The 17,226-nt window shown below is 38.0% G+C and overlaps 1 protein-coding gene across 2 annotated transcripts in view; it reads left to right on the top strand.

Moving 5' to 3' along the window:
- MYO3A (myosin IIIA) overlaps positions 1 to 17,226 on the top strand; it is a 117,093-nt gene that overhangs the window by 51,637 nt on the left and 48,230 nt on the right. For both annotated transcript variants that reach the window (XM_085565317.1, XM_085565325.1), the window contains exons 10-16: positions 8,885 to 8,984; positions 11,215 to 11,331; positions 12,105 to 12,209; positions 12,289 to 12,372; positions 13,196 to 13,398; positions 15,246 to 15,344; positions 15,445 to 15,559. In XM_085565317.1, coding sequence (XP_085421443.1) covers positions 8,885 to 8,984; positions 11,215 to 11,331; positions 12,105 to 12,209; positions 12,289 to 12,372; positions 13,196 to 13,398; positions 15,246 to 15,344; positions 15,445 to 15,559 — 823 coding nt within the window. The remainder of the gene's footprint in view (positions 1 to 8,884; positions 8,985 to 11,214; positions 11,332 to 12,104; positions 12,210 to 12,288; positions 12,373 to 13,195; positions 13,399 to 15,245; positions 15,345 to 15,444; positions 15,560 to 17,226) is intronic.

Raw genomic sequence — 17,226 nt, 5'->3', positions numbered from 1 at the left:
TTTAGGAGTGCCTCCCATTTCATCCATGTCTCAGGATATAGTCTTAGACCCCAGCTTGTAGGATGCTAATATTAGATTAAATTAATATTTGGCATTTTCATATATTTGCATGGTCAGCTAATGTTTAGTTTGATCCAGTATGCTAAAATCAGCTAGTCAGGTTCCTGCAGGAAACAGATGTTTCTGACTGAGAATACTGATAATCCTAGCAGACTGTGTTTTGCAAACATCAAATCTTTTGTCTTCTTGGATGGAAACTTTCTTTCTTCCACTAGCATCTAAGTGATATCAATTCTGAATAAATCCCTTGACACCTGATGGCTTTTATTTAAAATACTTTAAAATGTCTTGACTCACTTTTACGATTGAAAAAACTCAATATAGTACACTCATGTATCAGATGTAAATGTTGTAGAGTAGTATTGAGGTACTACTGGTATGACTGCTCCTGCTTCAAGGAAAGGCACAGTGCTTTTACTTTTTTTTTATAGAACATGACAATTAAAAGACATTTGAGCATTATCATCTATGTGGAAAAAGCTTTTTAAAATCTGCCACATTTCCTTTCACACATTTAGAGTAACAATTTATACAGCAGTCTTCAGTTCTAGTTATGGAGAATTTTCTGTTTACTCTATGCTTTGAAGATAATAATAAAAATATATTTCTAAATAATTATGATATTGAAATTTTTTCAACTTTAATTGGATATGGGAGGAATAATGCTTTCTCTTTTCTGACATTGAAGTATAAAACTATGCATTTGGCTTACATTTAAGCTTCAAACTGGATTTATATGCTCTATATATTGCAGACTTGACATTTGCTTAATCCAGAAATATTCTTGAATTCAAATAATCTTATTGGATGTCTGTGCTGAGCACTAAACCAGCAACATAATTCAGATGTTAAATAGCATTTATTTATAAAACACAGGGAAATGATATGTGGTAAACTAAGTCCAAAGCACGAGGTTATATGAATTGAAATATTGTTAACACTTGTGATATTAGTCCTTTTAAAGCCTAAACAATTTTGAAAAAAAATCAAGCTTTCCCTCAATCAGATATTGTGATTTTTTTAACCAATTTTAGAGAACTCACATTTGTTTTCATATTCTTTTTTTCCAATTCCTCTATTTTTTTAATGTAAATGCTTCATAAAGGAAACTACATGAACTTTCTTATTTTCTGTACAATAGAAACATAAAGAAGGTGGCCCAATTTACATGTGTACAGAGCAGTCAAGTGGCACAAGAACAGGATGATCTACTGGTATTTTCTCTGTCCTGTTTAAACTGTGTTTTATAAGCTGATGGGTCTTCATAAAAATTTAATGGAATATATCTTAATCTAATTAGATTAAGAGTTATATGATGAGGTTTCTTATGCTTTTGTAGTTGATCAAGTGTAACCTTTATATCAAATTTTCCAAAGGAAAACAGAATTTTCTCTTTCAAAATAATAATAAAAAACCCATAGTTTCTTATTTGAATCTGTGCAAAAAATTTAGTTATTTAATTCAGAGTATAATTGAAATGGTAGTGTTAAACTGAGCAAAGCCCATATTTCAGTTTAGCAATTTAAAATACTAGGAAGTAGTATTTCTAACCCAAATGATTTTGTGATTGTGTAGTTTTGTGAAATACGCTGTAAGACTGACTACAGAACAGCATTTGTAGGTTTTTTTCTGCTGTCAATGATAAGAGATTATGCAAATATCTTTAAATTCAGTAGTCATGCTTTTTTAAAAGTCTTTTATTACTAATCATATGTATCTTCTGACCTTTAATCTGCACAAAGCAAAAGGTGTTAAAAGCAATGTCTGTACAGAAGTACCGTGTAAATCTGATTTAGAATCAAGACATAAGTGTTATAGTGACAAGTCCCCTGGAAGAGCTGCTCTGTTCTTGTTTATGCTATTCTAGCACTGTCTCACACTGATGTGTTAGGGTCCTATTGTGAAATTTCTGAACTTTCAGTGGTTGCTGGCAACTTTTCTTGTAAAACTTCTTTCTGATCTAGAGCTCACACTCTCTCAGTCCTTAATTTGAAGGCGTAACTCTCCTTCTTGACAATGGGAGTGACAGTGGGAGGCAAGTAGTTTAAGGGATTAAAGATCTTTTCCTTCTACTGAGGGAAGAAATCCTGCTACCTGTATTGTGTTGTATAAATGGGCATTGGAATATAAAGTTAATAAACTTGGTAATTGAGTTAAAGCTGAAAATTAGGAATCCAGTTATTTTCTTTGTATGCATTTACTCTCCTCATCGAATTTTACTTCATTAATTGCAGTTTTGTATTTCAAAAAAAAAAATAGTTGAGCTCCAGCCACTGGGTTTTGTTGGTTGCACTATTTCTGTTTTCACTCAAAATCAAGTCAACTTCTTAGCCCATTGGGCTGAGGTGCCATTTGGTTCTGACTGCTTTCTGCAGCAGCAGTCTTTTGATGTGCTTGTGATCTTACCTTGCTGTTTGCTGAATGTGCCATTGGTACAGTTCAAAAAGAAAAGCTCACAACTTTATGTCACATTCTTATGGGATTTTTGCAGAGGGCCTTACCCTCAGATCTGATCCTTGTGCACTGTGTGTGCTCAGGAAGGATGTGTAATCTAGGCATGGAGTGGAGCCACCCTGAAGTCTCTCCCATCAGCACCATTGCTCCTGAGGTATTTTCCAACACCGAGGAGTCACCAAGTCACGAGGGCCCTCAGAATCTTCCCAGTGTTGTTATTCTAGTGAAGAGAAACCGAGGTTTAGTTCCTGCATTTTACTGCACCCTCTCAAGAGGTGGAAAAATAGAAACAAGAGGAAGGGAGCCTGACTAACCAGAGAAATCTCAACTAACACTGATAAAACTTTAGATGGCAATGTGCCACAGCCTGTTTCCAGGTTTAATCAAAGTGATAGAAGGTAATAGTAGTTTTTCAGTAGCCTTTGAGCAGTGTTCTAGCACTTGTGCTAGAATCTTGTGCTACTCAAGACTCAAAAAAGCATGAATATTAGCAATGATCTTCATTCAAAATTCCACTTTTTTACTTTGAGCAAATGCAGTACATTTTTTGCTAAAATCATAATTTTTTATGCTAAAAATATCTATTTGCAACTTAACCTTTCCTAGCTCAGAACTCAGGCTGAAACAAGAATGGGAATAGCAGGAGAAAATATCCCTTAATATATTAGCATTTTCCCATAGCATCCTGACTGTAACATCTTTAAAATATGCTGCTGGGAATATTATATATGCTATATTATCAAATATGCTGTATGAGATATACTATATGGGTTAAGTTCACATTAGAGAAGATGTGAAGCAGGCAAAGTTGCATACTAAGCACAATTAATTTTGGTGGGTTTTTTGTGAGGAAAGTCACTTTCAGGACAGGGGCCCTGAGGTTGACAATGGCTTTCAGTATAGCAGTATAGCTGTTAAAATACACAATTAGTGATGAAAATAGTTATTAAAAATGAGTACTGCAGCATATACTCCAAAACAGTTCTAAAAATACACTTCTTGCTAGGTCAAAAGAGGGGAAAAATCCCTGCATTGTAAAGAATTTTACTCTGCAACAGAAATAGCTGTCTTTGAAACAACCTTCAGAACTGTCGCATCTACACCTGACAGTCAAGCTTGTAAGACTTTTATCTTGAATTGTTCGGCTGTCTTCTTCTTGACTGCTTTTACAATAATCTCTGTGGAAATATGCAATGATTAGTACATTGTGTATTTTCTGGGACTTGTGAGTCATTCCAGAAACGAGCTGTACATACGAGGGGTATTCAATGTACCTAGATTTCAGCAAATGACTCTGGTCCCCAGATTAAGAGTTATCTTTATATACTCTGAGTAATTATGGGAAGGAGACCTATTCTACTGCAAAATGATGCAAAATTTTAGGTGAGCTGAATTATTTTCTTAGGCGTTTGTCCTCCTGTATTGGCCATATGGGGTTGGCACTGAAATCAGTAACAGAATACTAAACAGTTGCTCTATGTAACTGTTTGGAAAGGCCAGGGAGATAATTTCATAGAAGTTCATGTACAACATGCACAAAGGTGGTTGTCAATTTATTGACTCCTATTAAAAGCAGGGAGTACCATAAAGTTTCCTTTTGTGACTTTTCCTGATTACACAAACTTGTGTCACCCATTTGCTGAGTGTTCACTCTGTCCCAATCTCTCTGACTCATGCTGCCAGTGGAAAGCAGCTGACAGCAATCCTTCAAGCTCAGCTCTGCAGGGCAGGCTGTAAGGAGAGGATGGGAGATCACCATGCTGGCGTGACAAAGACAATATAAGAAGCGGTACAAGATAGTACACACAGAGTCCAGTGCTGTCTTGGCCAAGGTCTCTAGAAGATATCTGAATGGGAGTAGTGGCTGAAATGGGGTTTTTGGAATTCCAGTTCAATCTTTGATCCCTTGAGGCCAGTTCTTCCTTTCCTGGAACTCAGTGTGACCTTTGTTATACCAAGAAGTGTGTGCTTCTGCATTGAGGACTCTCCTATGTAGGAGGGCTGGCTGTGCTGCAAACTTCTCTCAGGCTGTAGAGGCAGTAGGGAGTTCTGGGAACAAAGGCCTTAGAATAAACAGATCTCCAGTCCCATAGCTGAAACACATCTCTATATCTGAATAATGTTCTTCTATATAACACAATGGACAACAGCACTGCCCGAATGAAGAAAACAGGAGGAAGATGTTCCTCCTGCATTCAGAACTCCTCAGGAGAAATGCACTGCAAGTGGTACTGTACTGTTGTGTCAGTCCACTTGCTCAGCAGCTTATTTCTCCTGAAGGTGGGACACTTCAGCAGGCACTTCATACCCATGGAGCTTCCCCTTTATCGTCTCAGTATGGCTCTGAGCACAGTGTGTGGGAGTGACTCATGAGGAGCCAGTCCCAGAGTCCTTTTAGAGATCCCCTATTTGCTCAGTTAAGAATACATACGTCTGCCTGAAATTAGTCAGGGATACAGCGATTTCTTGAGGCTGTTGTGAAGGAATAATAATCTGCTTTATTTACAGGTCATGGAAAAGCATCACGAACTTTGTTAAACAGATTGTGCAGAGCTGGGCACAGGCCACCTTTGAATCAAAAGCCCCATAGCTCTGCAGGGCAACAGTGTGCTCTCAGAAGCATTGCATGAGCTGCAACACAGCTCCCTGAGACTGCAGCCTGTAGTCTCAGTGCTGTCAATCATTTAAATACAGAGGGGAGCACAGGTTTGTCTGCAAAGCATTGTGCAGATGCAGCTGGAGGCTTATCACTGAAGTGTTACACTTTGTAAGTCAGGTACAAATTTTTCATAATAGCAGACTGTAGTTTTATTTAAACAGATTTCACAAGCTATATCTGTGAAGAAAAAAAAAATTATTTTAAGTGTGAATTAATACTGCTGTGTTCAGCCTCCAGACAATTAGAATCACCAGCAATGACAGATCCTGTAGAGGTTTCTCTATGTTGCCTCTTTGTCATTTTACTGCTCTTTGTAACTTCTGGGAGGTGTACAGCTGTTTCCACCTTCACCTTACAAAAACTTCATTATTTTTAGTTTCTTCTTTACACTCAGACTAATGCCAACCCTTTTCCTGTCACTTCTTAGTCTGTAGATGATTCTTTAACCAGTTTAGGCAGAGAGTTCAGCAGGGCATCATGAGTCACACTTTCCTTTTCATGGTATTTTTGGAACTATCAGAAATCTTTTAAATACATTCTGACAATTTGAAAAAGAAAAGCTGTGGTTGCTTCATTTTGATTTAACTGACTCTTGAAAGATAAGTAGGGGGAGGGGAGCATTAAGAATGCACAGAAACAATGCTGCCTTGACTCATTTTCTTGTCCTTACTGCACTGAAGTTTCTCGCCTTTAGCTGCCTGAATTGCTTGTCGGGCATGCTTGTAAAATCCAATGCCTCCAATATATTTTTGAGCAGAGCAGAGATACATGGTTATTTCAGTTCACAATGTCTATGTGCATGATCTTAATGAAACTTCAGCACTGATGTCAACAGCACTGACGTGGGATTTTTTTAAGTGGTTGGAGTGAAGCAGTATAACTGCCCTTGAGGGGTCTGTGCCCTTTGACAGCAAAGTGGAAAAATATAGTGTTCTGCAAATCTGCCACTCTTATGTACTCTGGAGAATGGAGAATATAATCTAGTCCAACAGACGCTAGTGTTCTCATAATGTCAGCTGAAGAGGATTACAGAAGGATCGATTTTATGTAATTAAACTTCCCTGGCATACACAGAGATCTGTTTCCTTCAAAGAAAAAAAATAGAAAAAAGAAAAGTGTCCATGACTGGAGCATTCTCCTGCCTTCCTGCACAGCAATTGTGTTAGTTTCTTACATTAAATGAAAAATGGTAATTGAAACTAATCCTGGGAAATACCACTCTCTCACTGATATGTAGTAACATTTAAGATCTAACATATTAAAAAAAAATGTGTTCAATGTGTAACAGTTCCACCAGAAATGGAAAGCAAAGCTTGACAGATGTTTTCCTTAGGGTCTTTCTTCAGCAACAGAAAAAACAGAACAGTAGAGCTTGACATAGTCCTGCAATTGCCACATCTTTCCCTTGTGTGCATATTGATAGCTCTCTCTCAAAGTCACGCTGATATTAGATGCATCTTCTGGACACAAAACAACCTTCATACAGGTACAAAGGAGAAAACGTTTCAGCTGTCCAAATTTAACTTTTTTCAAATGAACCTTTTAAAAGGAGGCATAAATAGGAGTGTGAATTATAGAGGGGATGGATTTCTATTGAGAGGGTAGGATATTGTCTGCACCTCTGACTTTGGATTCAGTAACGTCCTTTAGCTGCCAAATGCAAATCAAACAGCAGCAGATTATGTAAGGCTGAGGAGTTAAATTAAATCTTTATATTACCACCTCTTCTTTAATACAACCTGGAGGTACATGCTACCAAAAGTGGTCTCATATTGTTGTTGCAAGGACAGGACAGGTCTCTTGGTAAAACTGGATTCCAAAGGAAAGGGAAGAATAGGTCAAACCTAGGATAATGTAGATCCTGTCAGTCCTCTGGTTCATATTGCTTCCTGGTGACTTAGCTGTCTCACTGTGGATACTGTGCTGCAATTTTTGGCACAGAAACTGTGAAACTATGGTAGCTCTTGCAAGGAAGTCTTATATATGTATCTAGATATTAAAGTTGCAGAATTAGTTAGCCATGGGTGTGAAGCTCCTGCCTTTACATTGTGGACAATTAAAAAACTCTAGTGGTACCTGGCACCTGTATAAAAAGGAAGAAACTGGCACCAGGATGAGGACCGGCCATTCTGTCATCCTCAAGGAATGATAGAGACAAGAGAAATTGAAAGAAGTGATAGATGAAGTGCACTCCTGTCTGGATTTCCATCGTCCAGATTGTGAGTGCACTTACAGTTTGGGAAGGCATAATTTCCTGTTTCTTCCACTCCCTTTTCAGTCCTGGCAGTTAGTTATTGCACCAAGTTGGTGCCTGCTTGAGTTTCTGCACCAACATCCCTCTTCAGTGTACAGCCAGCATGATCTGAAGCAGCACTCATGAGCTAGGTGATGTTCATGGAACAGGTACAGCCCATTAAATATGCAGTAAATCTGTGGGTGTTCAGCTTTCCACATCTGTGTGATGCTCACTCACTCTAACTTTCCATCTTGGTGAGACTACACTCTTTCTTCTGTCATCTGTTCACTGTATTCTTACCTGTGTAAAAAACTACTTTTACCTATGCCATATATCCAAATATCAAAATTAATTAAAGAATTTCCCTGGTCTTGTCTGGGATTAAGATAAAGAGTGAGTGTTGTGCTTCACACAACAGTTTGGCTGTGCTTCACACAACTGGCTGTCTCAGTTTACCAGGGTTCCTTGTGTTTGAGAGGTGCCTTCCCACCAGTGGCATCAAAGGGAGCGAGGTCATATCAGGAGATCAGAATTACTTAATAGTATTTCTGTGCTTGTGCCTTACTACATATCTGAGCTTGATTTAGTTTGTGAACTCTGCTGTTACTTATGCAGTTTCTCTTTCCCTTATTTTCCCTCATCTCACAAAACAAGTATAACTAATTGTAAACCTGGCATTCTCTGCTATATTTGCTCTATTTAGCAATGCCTTTACTCTTGGATAAAGAATGATCCAAGACTCTGGGATTTTTCTTGCTAATTAAAATAAGGCTGCATAAAGTTGAGTTTATGGTTTGATTGAAGGAGAAATCTAAGACAAATTTAAAGTTAAACTTGAAGTTTAACTGATAAGAAAGATATTTGAAATTTTTTTTCCTTCCCATGTATGACTTTTTCTCCTAGGGAGTCCAAGAAAATTTGATCAAGATGTATTTCACTTACCCCAGTGGTTCTGTAGCACTTTGCTCTATAGTGTCGTCATCTCAGCCAGACTTTAGAGCACTGTTATTGCTAAGCTAGAAATGTTTCCATCATGAGTGCTTTGTTTGCATCATCTTTGCTGTACTATTTCATCATACACCTCTGGTTTTGTCCTATACATAACTGTTTGCAAGATCTTTTTGCATGTTGGTGCCAGAGTTTCTCTCTGACATGCTTTATAAATGCGTTCTTTTTTTTTAACTTGTATTGCCAAGCTCCTGTCTTGCAGCTGATGTAGGAGTGTGATCTAAGCAGGGATCTATAAAGTGACAAAGTTCTTCATGGTAGCAGTTCTGGGATCAAATCATAGATTTGAACTGTCAGCTACAGGTGTGCTGTACCAAGGAGTTGACTCCTGTCCTGCTTTTCAAACCTTTTTGTGTGTTTAAATTTAGAACAATGGAGAGCTAGAATGTTTTGGCCTCCAAGATGGTTGCATATGCAAGATTTGCTCTGTTTCCTTACGTCAGGAGATTGTATCTCTTCTTTTCTAGATTTGAACGTATTCACACAAAGAAAGGGAACTACAGTAAGTCACTAGTTTCAAACCAAGAAGAGGTAGATGATTTAGCAACCTTGGAGGTACTGGATGAGGTAAGAACCTCTTTTTTCCTGTTTTTCTGAAGAGGAGTAATCACATATTAAATCACAAATCAATACTAAATGGTGTGCTGTTGATCTTCAAAATCAACTGTATTCTCACACTTCAGTTGTGTAAGTGTACAGTGACATTTCACCACTTTATGCCAAATATTTTAGACAAGATTTACTGTGTAAGAAATGTTCCAACTCAAAGCTAACGCCATTGCCTAAACAGGATTTATGTCACTGGATTTTATTACAGCTAAGTATCCAGTTTGCAGTGGTGTGTTAACCTGAAATTGGTCTAGGTCCAAGACCTTCCAGCCCTGTTGCTTGAACACCAAGAGTTGTCTTAAAGTAGCTCACCATACTCTCCCAGACTGGGTTCTAATTAACTTATTTTGGTGTAGAAATGCATGAGGTTTCATTTATGTCAGCTGAGCCTCTTATGTGTCAATGCCTGCTGGTAAGCCTTTGACCAAATTACTGATACAAATACCACTGGTTTGTCAAAGTTCAAAAATTAGTCCACTGGGTGCAGGGAAACATGACATAAGGGAGGGAGGAAATCTGCTGTGTTTATGCTTTAAGCTTGAAAACCAGAAAGAAGAATCAGGCTGCAGCACATTATCTGCAGGTCTTGGAGGCCATCACTGGTTGTAAACAAACTGTCATTCTTCATCTACTGGGCTGTGCATTGACTATAATTCACATTCACAAATCTTCTCTGGTATATTGTACTTTTGGCAGTCCAGAATATTCATTGTGGCACTTGAGCTGATAAATTGTATCATGCTGAAAGCTCACAGAACATCCTCCATCTTCCTAAGAGCTTTGTTATAGTAGCTTGATGTTTAGTTAATTGTAATTGAACTAACACAAAATTCATCTACTGGACAAAGTTCATGTTTAAGCATTTTTAGTATTGGGAAGAGTAAGACTGTTGTGGGCTTTTTGGGTTTTTTTCCTTTTACCATGATACATACAAAAAATAGAAGATAAAGAGATTTTATTACATAAAAAAAGCAGACAAACTGGTACATATCCCATCTCCTCAGAGGTGAAGCATTCATGGAAATCCTCAGGAAGCCTCTGTCTAAATGCATTGTTTGACTATGTGCTTTTACTAAATCAAATCCAATTTAAAACCACTTTCGTGTATGAATGGTAGCTTCTCAGAATTGTATTCTTTCTTCCACTCAAATTTTTCTTACAGTTTAGATAGCCCCATCATATGAGAAAGACAAGAGACCTTCTATTGGTGCAAGAAGTAATTTCAGAAAGGGCAGAAGTTCCCCTGAAATAATTCTGTAACATGAATCTTGTTCTGGCCAAAAGAAAAGAAAGCATTCTAAACCAGAAAGTTTATCAAAATTTTATCCTTATGTTTTCTCATGAAGGAAATACAGCCTCTGCAGCTGGTGAGAATTCGGCTAGTATGTGTATTAAACAGGACACAATGTACAACACTGTGAATAGATAGATGAGGAAGGAAAGAAATTCCTTCTGTTGTCCTCTGCTGCCAGTTGGTCTGTTCCAGTGGGTATGGAGCCTAAATATTTTCACATGTACCCCAGGTTAGTCTCAAGGCTGGTTTGAATTTCTTCATTCAGCTCTGTGGCCTGTTTTGATTGGAAACCTAACCAGGCACTCTATATACCCAGCTGTGTATGCAGAAGAAGCTGAGGGAAATTACATCAAGAAATTTGAATGCCACTAATGGGCCCTTCTTTCTTTTGGTTCAGGGGGAACTGGCTCTACACGAGCAAAGAACAATCACAGCAGAGACTGCTTGTTAATAGGGAAAGATGCCTAATTGTTTACATTACTGGGGACGAAACAGTTGAACATCTGTGTTGTATCATAACTGAGAGTAATGTTAGAGCAGCTGTTATGGACTCAATATCTTGCTTGATAAGTTACATGAAACTTTAGTAGTAGAAATGTAGACAAGACTGTCTCATGGAAACCTCTGATGAACTGAATGGAAGCAGTACTTATTAACTCCTTTTTCTACAGCCATTTGAGGATCTGTAAGTATGTATTATTCAAAGACAAAAAATTAGAAATGCCAGTGTGTTTGAAGATATTACTTACTTTTGATCATGATCCATTGTACTCCAGACTATAACTACCTTCCTTCCCCATCCTCTCTCATTGAAATTATATAAATATTTAATACATTTTCTTAATATTCTTTTCCCCGCCATGTGATTCACGGATCCTATTCCCTCTCCATCAGAATACAGTAACGGAACAGTTGCAGAAGGGTTATGCCAAGGACCAGATCTACACATACGTTGGGGACATACTCATCGCTGTCAATCCATTTCGGAACATAGATATTTATTCTTCACAGGTGTGAAAATTTAGGTTTTGTTATTTTCAACTAGCATCAAATTCCACTAAAATATAAATATTTGTGTTAAGAATAAAGTAAGACCATTCTTGAGATTTATTTTAGCTTACTCTGAAAAACAGAATTACCAGTAGAGATGTTCTTTCTAGTGCACATTGACACAAATTCTTAATTAACACTTGCTGAATTTCAGCACAGAAATGAGAAACTCAAAAATAATTTATTTCTAGTGTCTTTATGTCTACAGTGTAGGTCATGCAGAAAGCAATCCTGTAAAATATTAACTTCTGTGAAATCTGTCTCCTTATTATTCAAAAAGGAATTTGTCTCCCCATTATACAAAAGGGGAAAGATATTAAAGTCGGATCATACAATAATTTGGGGTTATTAATTATCACATACTACAGATACAGAAAAGATCTCAAGTTTTAAGATCAACACCATGTAGAGATACTAATAGGAAGGGAAGCACAAATAAATTTAAATAAGTTGGAACTATGATGTCTAACAACAGTAAATTTTCTTCTAATAAATTGAATTTCATAGTGTAATCAGGGCTAAAATTATAGAAAATTGCACTTCCTGTTTTAGCAGTTCTTATATTCCTAAGTATATACAGATTCATGGTATAGTGAGTGCAGTAACAGCTCCCTCAGAAAACAACACTGCTGGAAACCTCAGCATGCTGTACACTAATCTAAAAATAAAACCAAACTTTAAAAAACCCAAGTTTTTAAAGGACAGTGATAATAATTTTATTTTCTTACGCTTAGCATTCCAAACTGTATATTGGAGCCAAACGGACTGCCAACCCTCCTCACATTTTTGCTGTTGCTGACATAGGCTATCAGTCCATGGTGACATACAACTCTGATCAGGTATGGATGAGGTGTCTAATTACATCCTCTGCCAGCTGAGAGATATGTGATGAGCTCAGTCTTGCTCTGTTCTCTGCAGTGTATTGTTATTTCTGGAGAAAGTGGAGCTGGCAAGACACAGAGTGCCCATCTGCTGGTTCAGCAGCTCACTGTCCTCGGCAAGGTAAGTGGCAGAGGGGATATCCCTGTAAGGCTTTAGGGCTTTGCTATCCTGGGTCTAAAGGGCTGAACCTATGGACAGGGCATTGCTTGTGGGGTGAGACTGTTACACATTTTCCTAAGAACATTAGAACATGATGCTAATCTGTCTACTCCTTCCTCCTTCCCAGGGTCACTTGGAAATACACTGCGGTTTCCACAAAAAAAAGTACCACTGCAATGAGGGTTGTGACTTAGTCAGATCCCTGTTTAATTGAGTGCCTTCAAGTTACACAAGCAGTACTAAATAAAATCCTCTTCTAGCTTCTCATCCTTCCACAACCAGATTGCTGCCAGTGGGACATAGTCATTCTGGGAAGTGCTGGCCATAACTGTCTAAATAAAATGCCATTTTTCGCATGCCAAGATGAGATAAAAGCAAGTTAATTGATTGGTATGGTGCAGTGGAGCAGTAACCAGATGCTAACAAAGATCCTAAAAGCAGATTGGCCATCTCAGAGCCACAAAACCACAGAAACCATAGAAATTAGTTTATAGTGTTGTTATAATTATGTGTGTAATTTCTTCCAGAACAGCCTTAGTTCTGAGGATTGCTATATTTTCACAGATTTAATTATATATATATATATATATATATATATATATATATATATATATATATATGCCTTTCTTTTTCTCCATAAAATTTCCATGGGAATAGGTGCCCTGATTATGTCACACTTCACAATGCACTTCACAATACCAATGAGAAGATTAAAAGAACACCTAAAAATGCATGAATTTGAATAATAACTGATAATTTGAAGCAATATCTTTTTCATATCCAGGCTAATAACAAGACTCTGCAGGAGAAGATTCTCCAGGTGAACAACCTTGTAGAAGCATTTGGGAATGCAGGCACTATCATCAATGATAATTCAAGCAGATTTGGAAAATATTTGGAAATGAAATTCACTTGTGGTGGCACTGTAGTAGGAGCTCAGATTTCAGAGTACCTCCTTGAAAAATCCAGAGTTGTCCACCAGGCAGTGTAAGTATGAAAATTGTATTTGACCTAATTTGGGAGTTACATAGTAGGCCTATGATGCAGTAAATCACCATGGTTCAAAACACAAAGATGAATGAGGTACCTAGATTTTTTTCCTTAAAAGTTGTATATGAATAGCTTATGAATCTGGAAGCTAGCTGAAAACTACTCCAGATTTTTTTCATTGCTTCCTGGGTTATTTTAACAAATCTTATAAAAATGCCCATGTGATATATAAAATAAGAATGTGCAAAGAATTAGAAACTAATTAATAGTTCATGTGTACATTTCATTGTGGGATTTTGGGTTATTGTGTTAAGTATATCACTTGGATTTAATTCCTCTAAATTTCCTGTAGTATTGTAGCCTATTTCTTTATTTGTTTGGTCGTTTTCCATTTTGGAACATCTAGTAGGATTTGTTTATAGAGGATTATGGGTCAAAGATCCCTGCCAAGAAGGACTTGGGAGTGCTGGTGGATGAGAGGCTGCACATGACCTGGCAATGTGCTCTCCCAGCCCAGAGAGCCAAACATGCACTGGGCTGCACCAAAAGCAGTGTGGGCAGCTGGTCAGGGGGAGAAATCTGTCCCTCTACCCTGCTCTGGTGAGACCCCACCTGCAGTGCTGCATCCAGCTCTGGGGTCCCCACTACAGGAAATGTAGACCTGTTGGAGAAATTCCATAGAAGGCCACCAAGATTATTGGAGGGATGGAGCACTTAAGCTTTGACATTCATCCCAGTGCAAAGAGGAATTTCTATATAAGCATGTTCAGTGTTTTGTTTATTATTATTATTCCTTTGCAACAAGGAATGGCTGAGAAAATTGGGATTGTTCAGCTTGGACAAGATAAGGCTTTGGGGTGACCAAATTGCCACCTTCCACCTGAAGGGAGCCTGCGAGAAAGATGGAGAGAGATTTTTTGCAAGAACATGTAGTGACAGGATAAGGGGCTGATTTACACTGAGAGAAAGTAGGTTTAGATTAGATTTTAGAAAGAAATTCTTTAATGTGAGGGTAGTGAGGCACTGAAACAAGCTGCCCAGAGAAGCTGAGATACCTCATCCCTGAAAGTGTTCAAAGCTAGGCTGGATGGGTCTCTGAGCAACCTGGTCTAGTGAAAGGTGTCCCTGCCCATGACAGGGGAGTTGAAACTAGATGACCCTTAAAGTCCCTCCCAGCCCAAGCCATTCTATGGTTCTATGATTTAATGGTGCCCCTGAGACATAAATCTAAGCCTATGCACAAAGCAGGGGTTTGAACACAACTCCTTTTTGCCATTCAGTAGTGACTGACTTGGGCAACTCAGGGCTCAGTCATGGTTGCAAATATTCACCTAGTTCTTCTCATAAGGAGCACACTTGAATATGTAATAAACCTCTGTCCTAGGTTTGGGCATGTATCATCTAGGGAAAGCATGCCAAGTCATAAGTCCTTGTTGCTGAATGTCTACTTCTTGGTTCAGGGCCAAAAGAATACAACAGACCTACTGCACTCAGTGAACCAAGAGCATATACCTCTCCCACAGTCAGAAGGTTTTTTAAAATAGTTGGAGTTAAGCAGCCCTTTCAGTGTGGGTGGGTGAGGAATGTGCAAGATCTCACGCAGGATCTACCAACTGCATCAAGGGCAGAGCAGCACTCCTTTAGCACTGAGCAGCCACCCTGGCAGTGTCAGGACAAACACACAATGGCATGAAAAGGGTGTAATAATGCATCTTTCAGAGTCCTCTGTCACTTTGTGTGAGTCTTGCCTGTTATTAAAATAGCGTTTAGTGATAGTATGTGTGTCATCAATATATGTAGCATGCTTGTATTACTAAATCAGTTTGTTGTTTCTGTTGTTTCAGAGGAGAGAAAAATTTCCATATTTTTTATTATATTTATGCTGGTCTCGCAGAAAAGAAAAAACTGGCACATTATAAACTGCCAGAATGTAGACCTCCCAGGTAATGCAGTTTATTTTTGCATAAATTGATTACTAAGAAAGGTGGTGTTGAATTCTCAGCCTCATTTACATTCTAACTCTGTATCCATCAACTCTTTCAGATATCTGCAAAATGATCATTTCAGAATAGTGCAAGATTTCATGAACAATAGCTTTTATAAGTCTCAGTTTGAATTAATAGAACAGTGCTTCAAAGTCATAGGTTTTACACTGGAGGTGAGTGCTGATAACCCTTTTCATTTGTGAACTTCACCAGCTACCTTAATCAGGAAAAACTTATATAAAGCATTAAAATCTCCCTTGTTCCTTTAGCATATTGTGTTTATGTTTTAGGATCTTGCATGGTCAACTTACTGTTATATAGCAACATTTCATTTTTAAGATTTCAAGGCATTGGTAAACCAATAAAATTATATTAGCCATCAAGGCTTTGAAATCAGTGAACATAGCACAGCTGAGTAATTTGGGGGGGAAGACTTTAACAAATTTAATGCATAGAAAATTATGCTGTAACAGTTTATTAGCCAATAATTTTAGGCCTGTGAATATGAGCCTCATCTCAGTTTTAAGAGGAAGTCCATGGTGAGAGTTCTAAAAATGCATTGAGCTGATCTGAGTATTGATGAACTCAATACATTTTCACAGCTCCGGGGACAAAGTTGAATGAAGTTCTTAAATCCCTTTGGAGATGAATCTCATCACTAAACAGTAACTGAACCCATTTTTTCTTTTTGATCTCATATCATTGTTCAGCTAGCTGTTAAACCCCTCTCCTCAGTTAGTCTTTGGTAGAATTAAAATTTAAAAATTATTGAATTTGTAAAGGAAAGAAATCTTATCCTGTGACCTAGTTTTGCCTTACAAGAACTGGTGCATCACAGGTGTCATTTGTCTCTGACTTTATTTATAAACAATATAAATAGTAGAGGTATGATCCATACAGTATCCATGAAATTCAGCACTAGTGCTGCAGAATGGATGTATGTTTTCATTTCTCTGACAAAACTGTATGTGGTAAGAAGCATTTCACAGAAAATTGCTCACTTCAGTTGACTGTTTCTGGCTTACCTCAATGTAAATATTTGAAATAGCTAGCAGAACAGATGTATTCACTTATTTTGTTCCTCCAGAGTCACTTTGCATTAGGTTGTAGTAGCAGTGGCATTCACAGTCTCTTTCTCCTCTATGTGTTATTCACAACTGCATTTAGTAATATCACACCTGTACTATCACTTCCTTTCACTTGTGCTTTCACCTTTCAGAAGCAGCATGAAAGGACATTCATGGTTCAGCATTGATAGCAGTTTTGTCACAGCACCAGAGACCTTGATAAGTCCTAATTTAAAGCATGAAAAGCAGCAAGGCTGTTTTTGTTTCCAGTTCTTTTGTTCACTTGTATGTGTAGAAACAATTATCTTGATCATCCAAAAGAGGCCTTCCATGTACATTGAAGATGCATTTATAACCAGGTCACTGGCTGCATTGTGTAGTTCTAGCGTGGATCTTCACTTGATTAACTCAGCAAGCCACTGGGAGCTGATTCTGTGGAGAATTATCTACCTGTAGAACCCTGCAGTTTCAGAAGCAGGCCGAGTGCCACAGGCAATCTGCTTGTGGCTACTTGTGAGCCCCAGCCATGTCAGCCTGCCTTACATCTCTCTCAGGGTGAATTAACCTGTCTGAGGCTGTGCTTGCTGGAGTGAAGGAAGAGTCTTCTTCCCTGACTGACGTTCTGATATTGGATACATGTGCAAAGACAATTTTTTTTCAGTGAAAAAAATACCCCATAGGACATTGAATCTCTTTCCTAAGTTCACTTTTTAGTAGTTCAGCCTTAAGCTTTGACATTCATCCCAGTGCAAAGAGGAATTTCTATATAAGCA

The sequence above is a fragment of the Lonchura striata genome, chromosome 2, assembly GCF_050655825.1.
Source record: "Lonchura striata isolate lonStrDom1 chromosome 2, ASM5065582v1, whole genome shotgun sequence".
Lineage (NCBI taxonomy): Eukaryota > Metazoa > Chordata > Aves > Passeriformes > Estrildidae > Lonchura > Lonchura striata.
The sequence above is the reverse complement of the archived record's forward strand: the minus strand, read 5'-3'. Positions and strand labels throughout refer to the sequence as shown.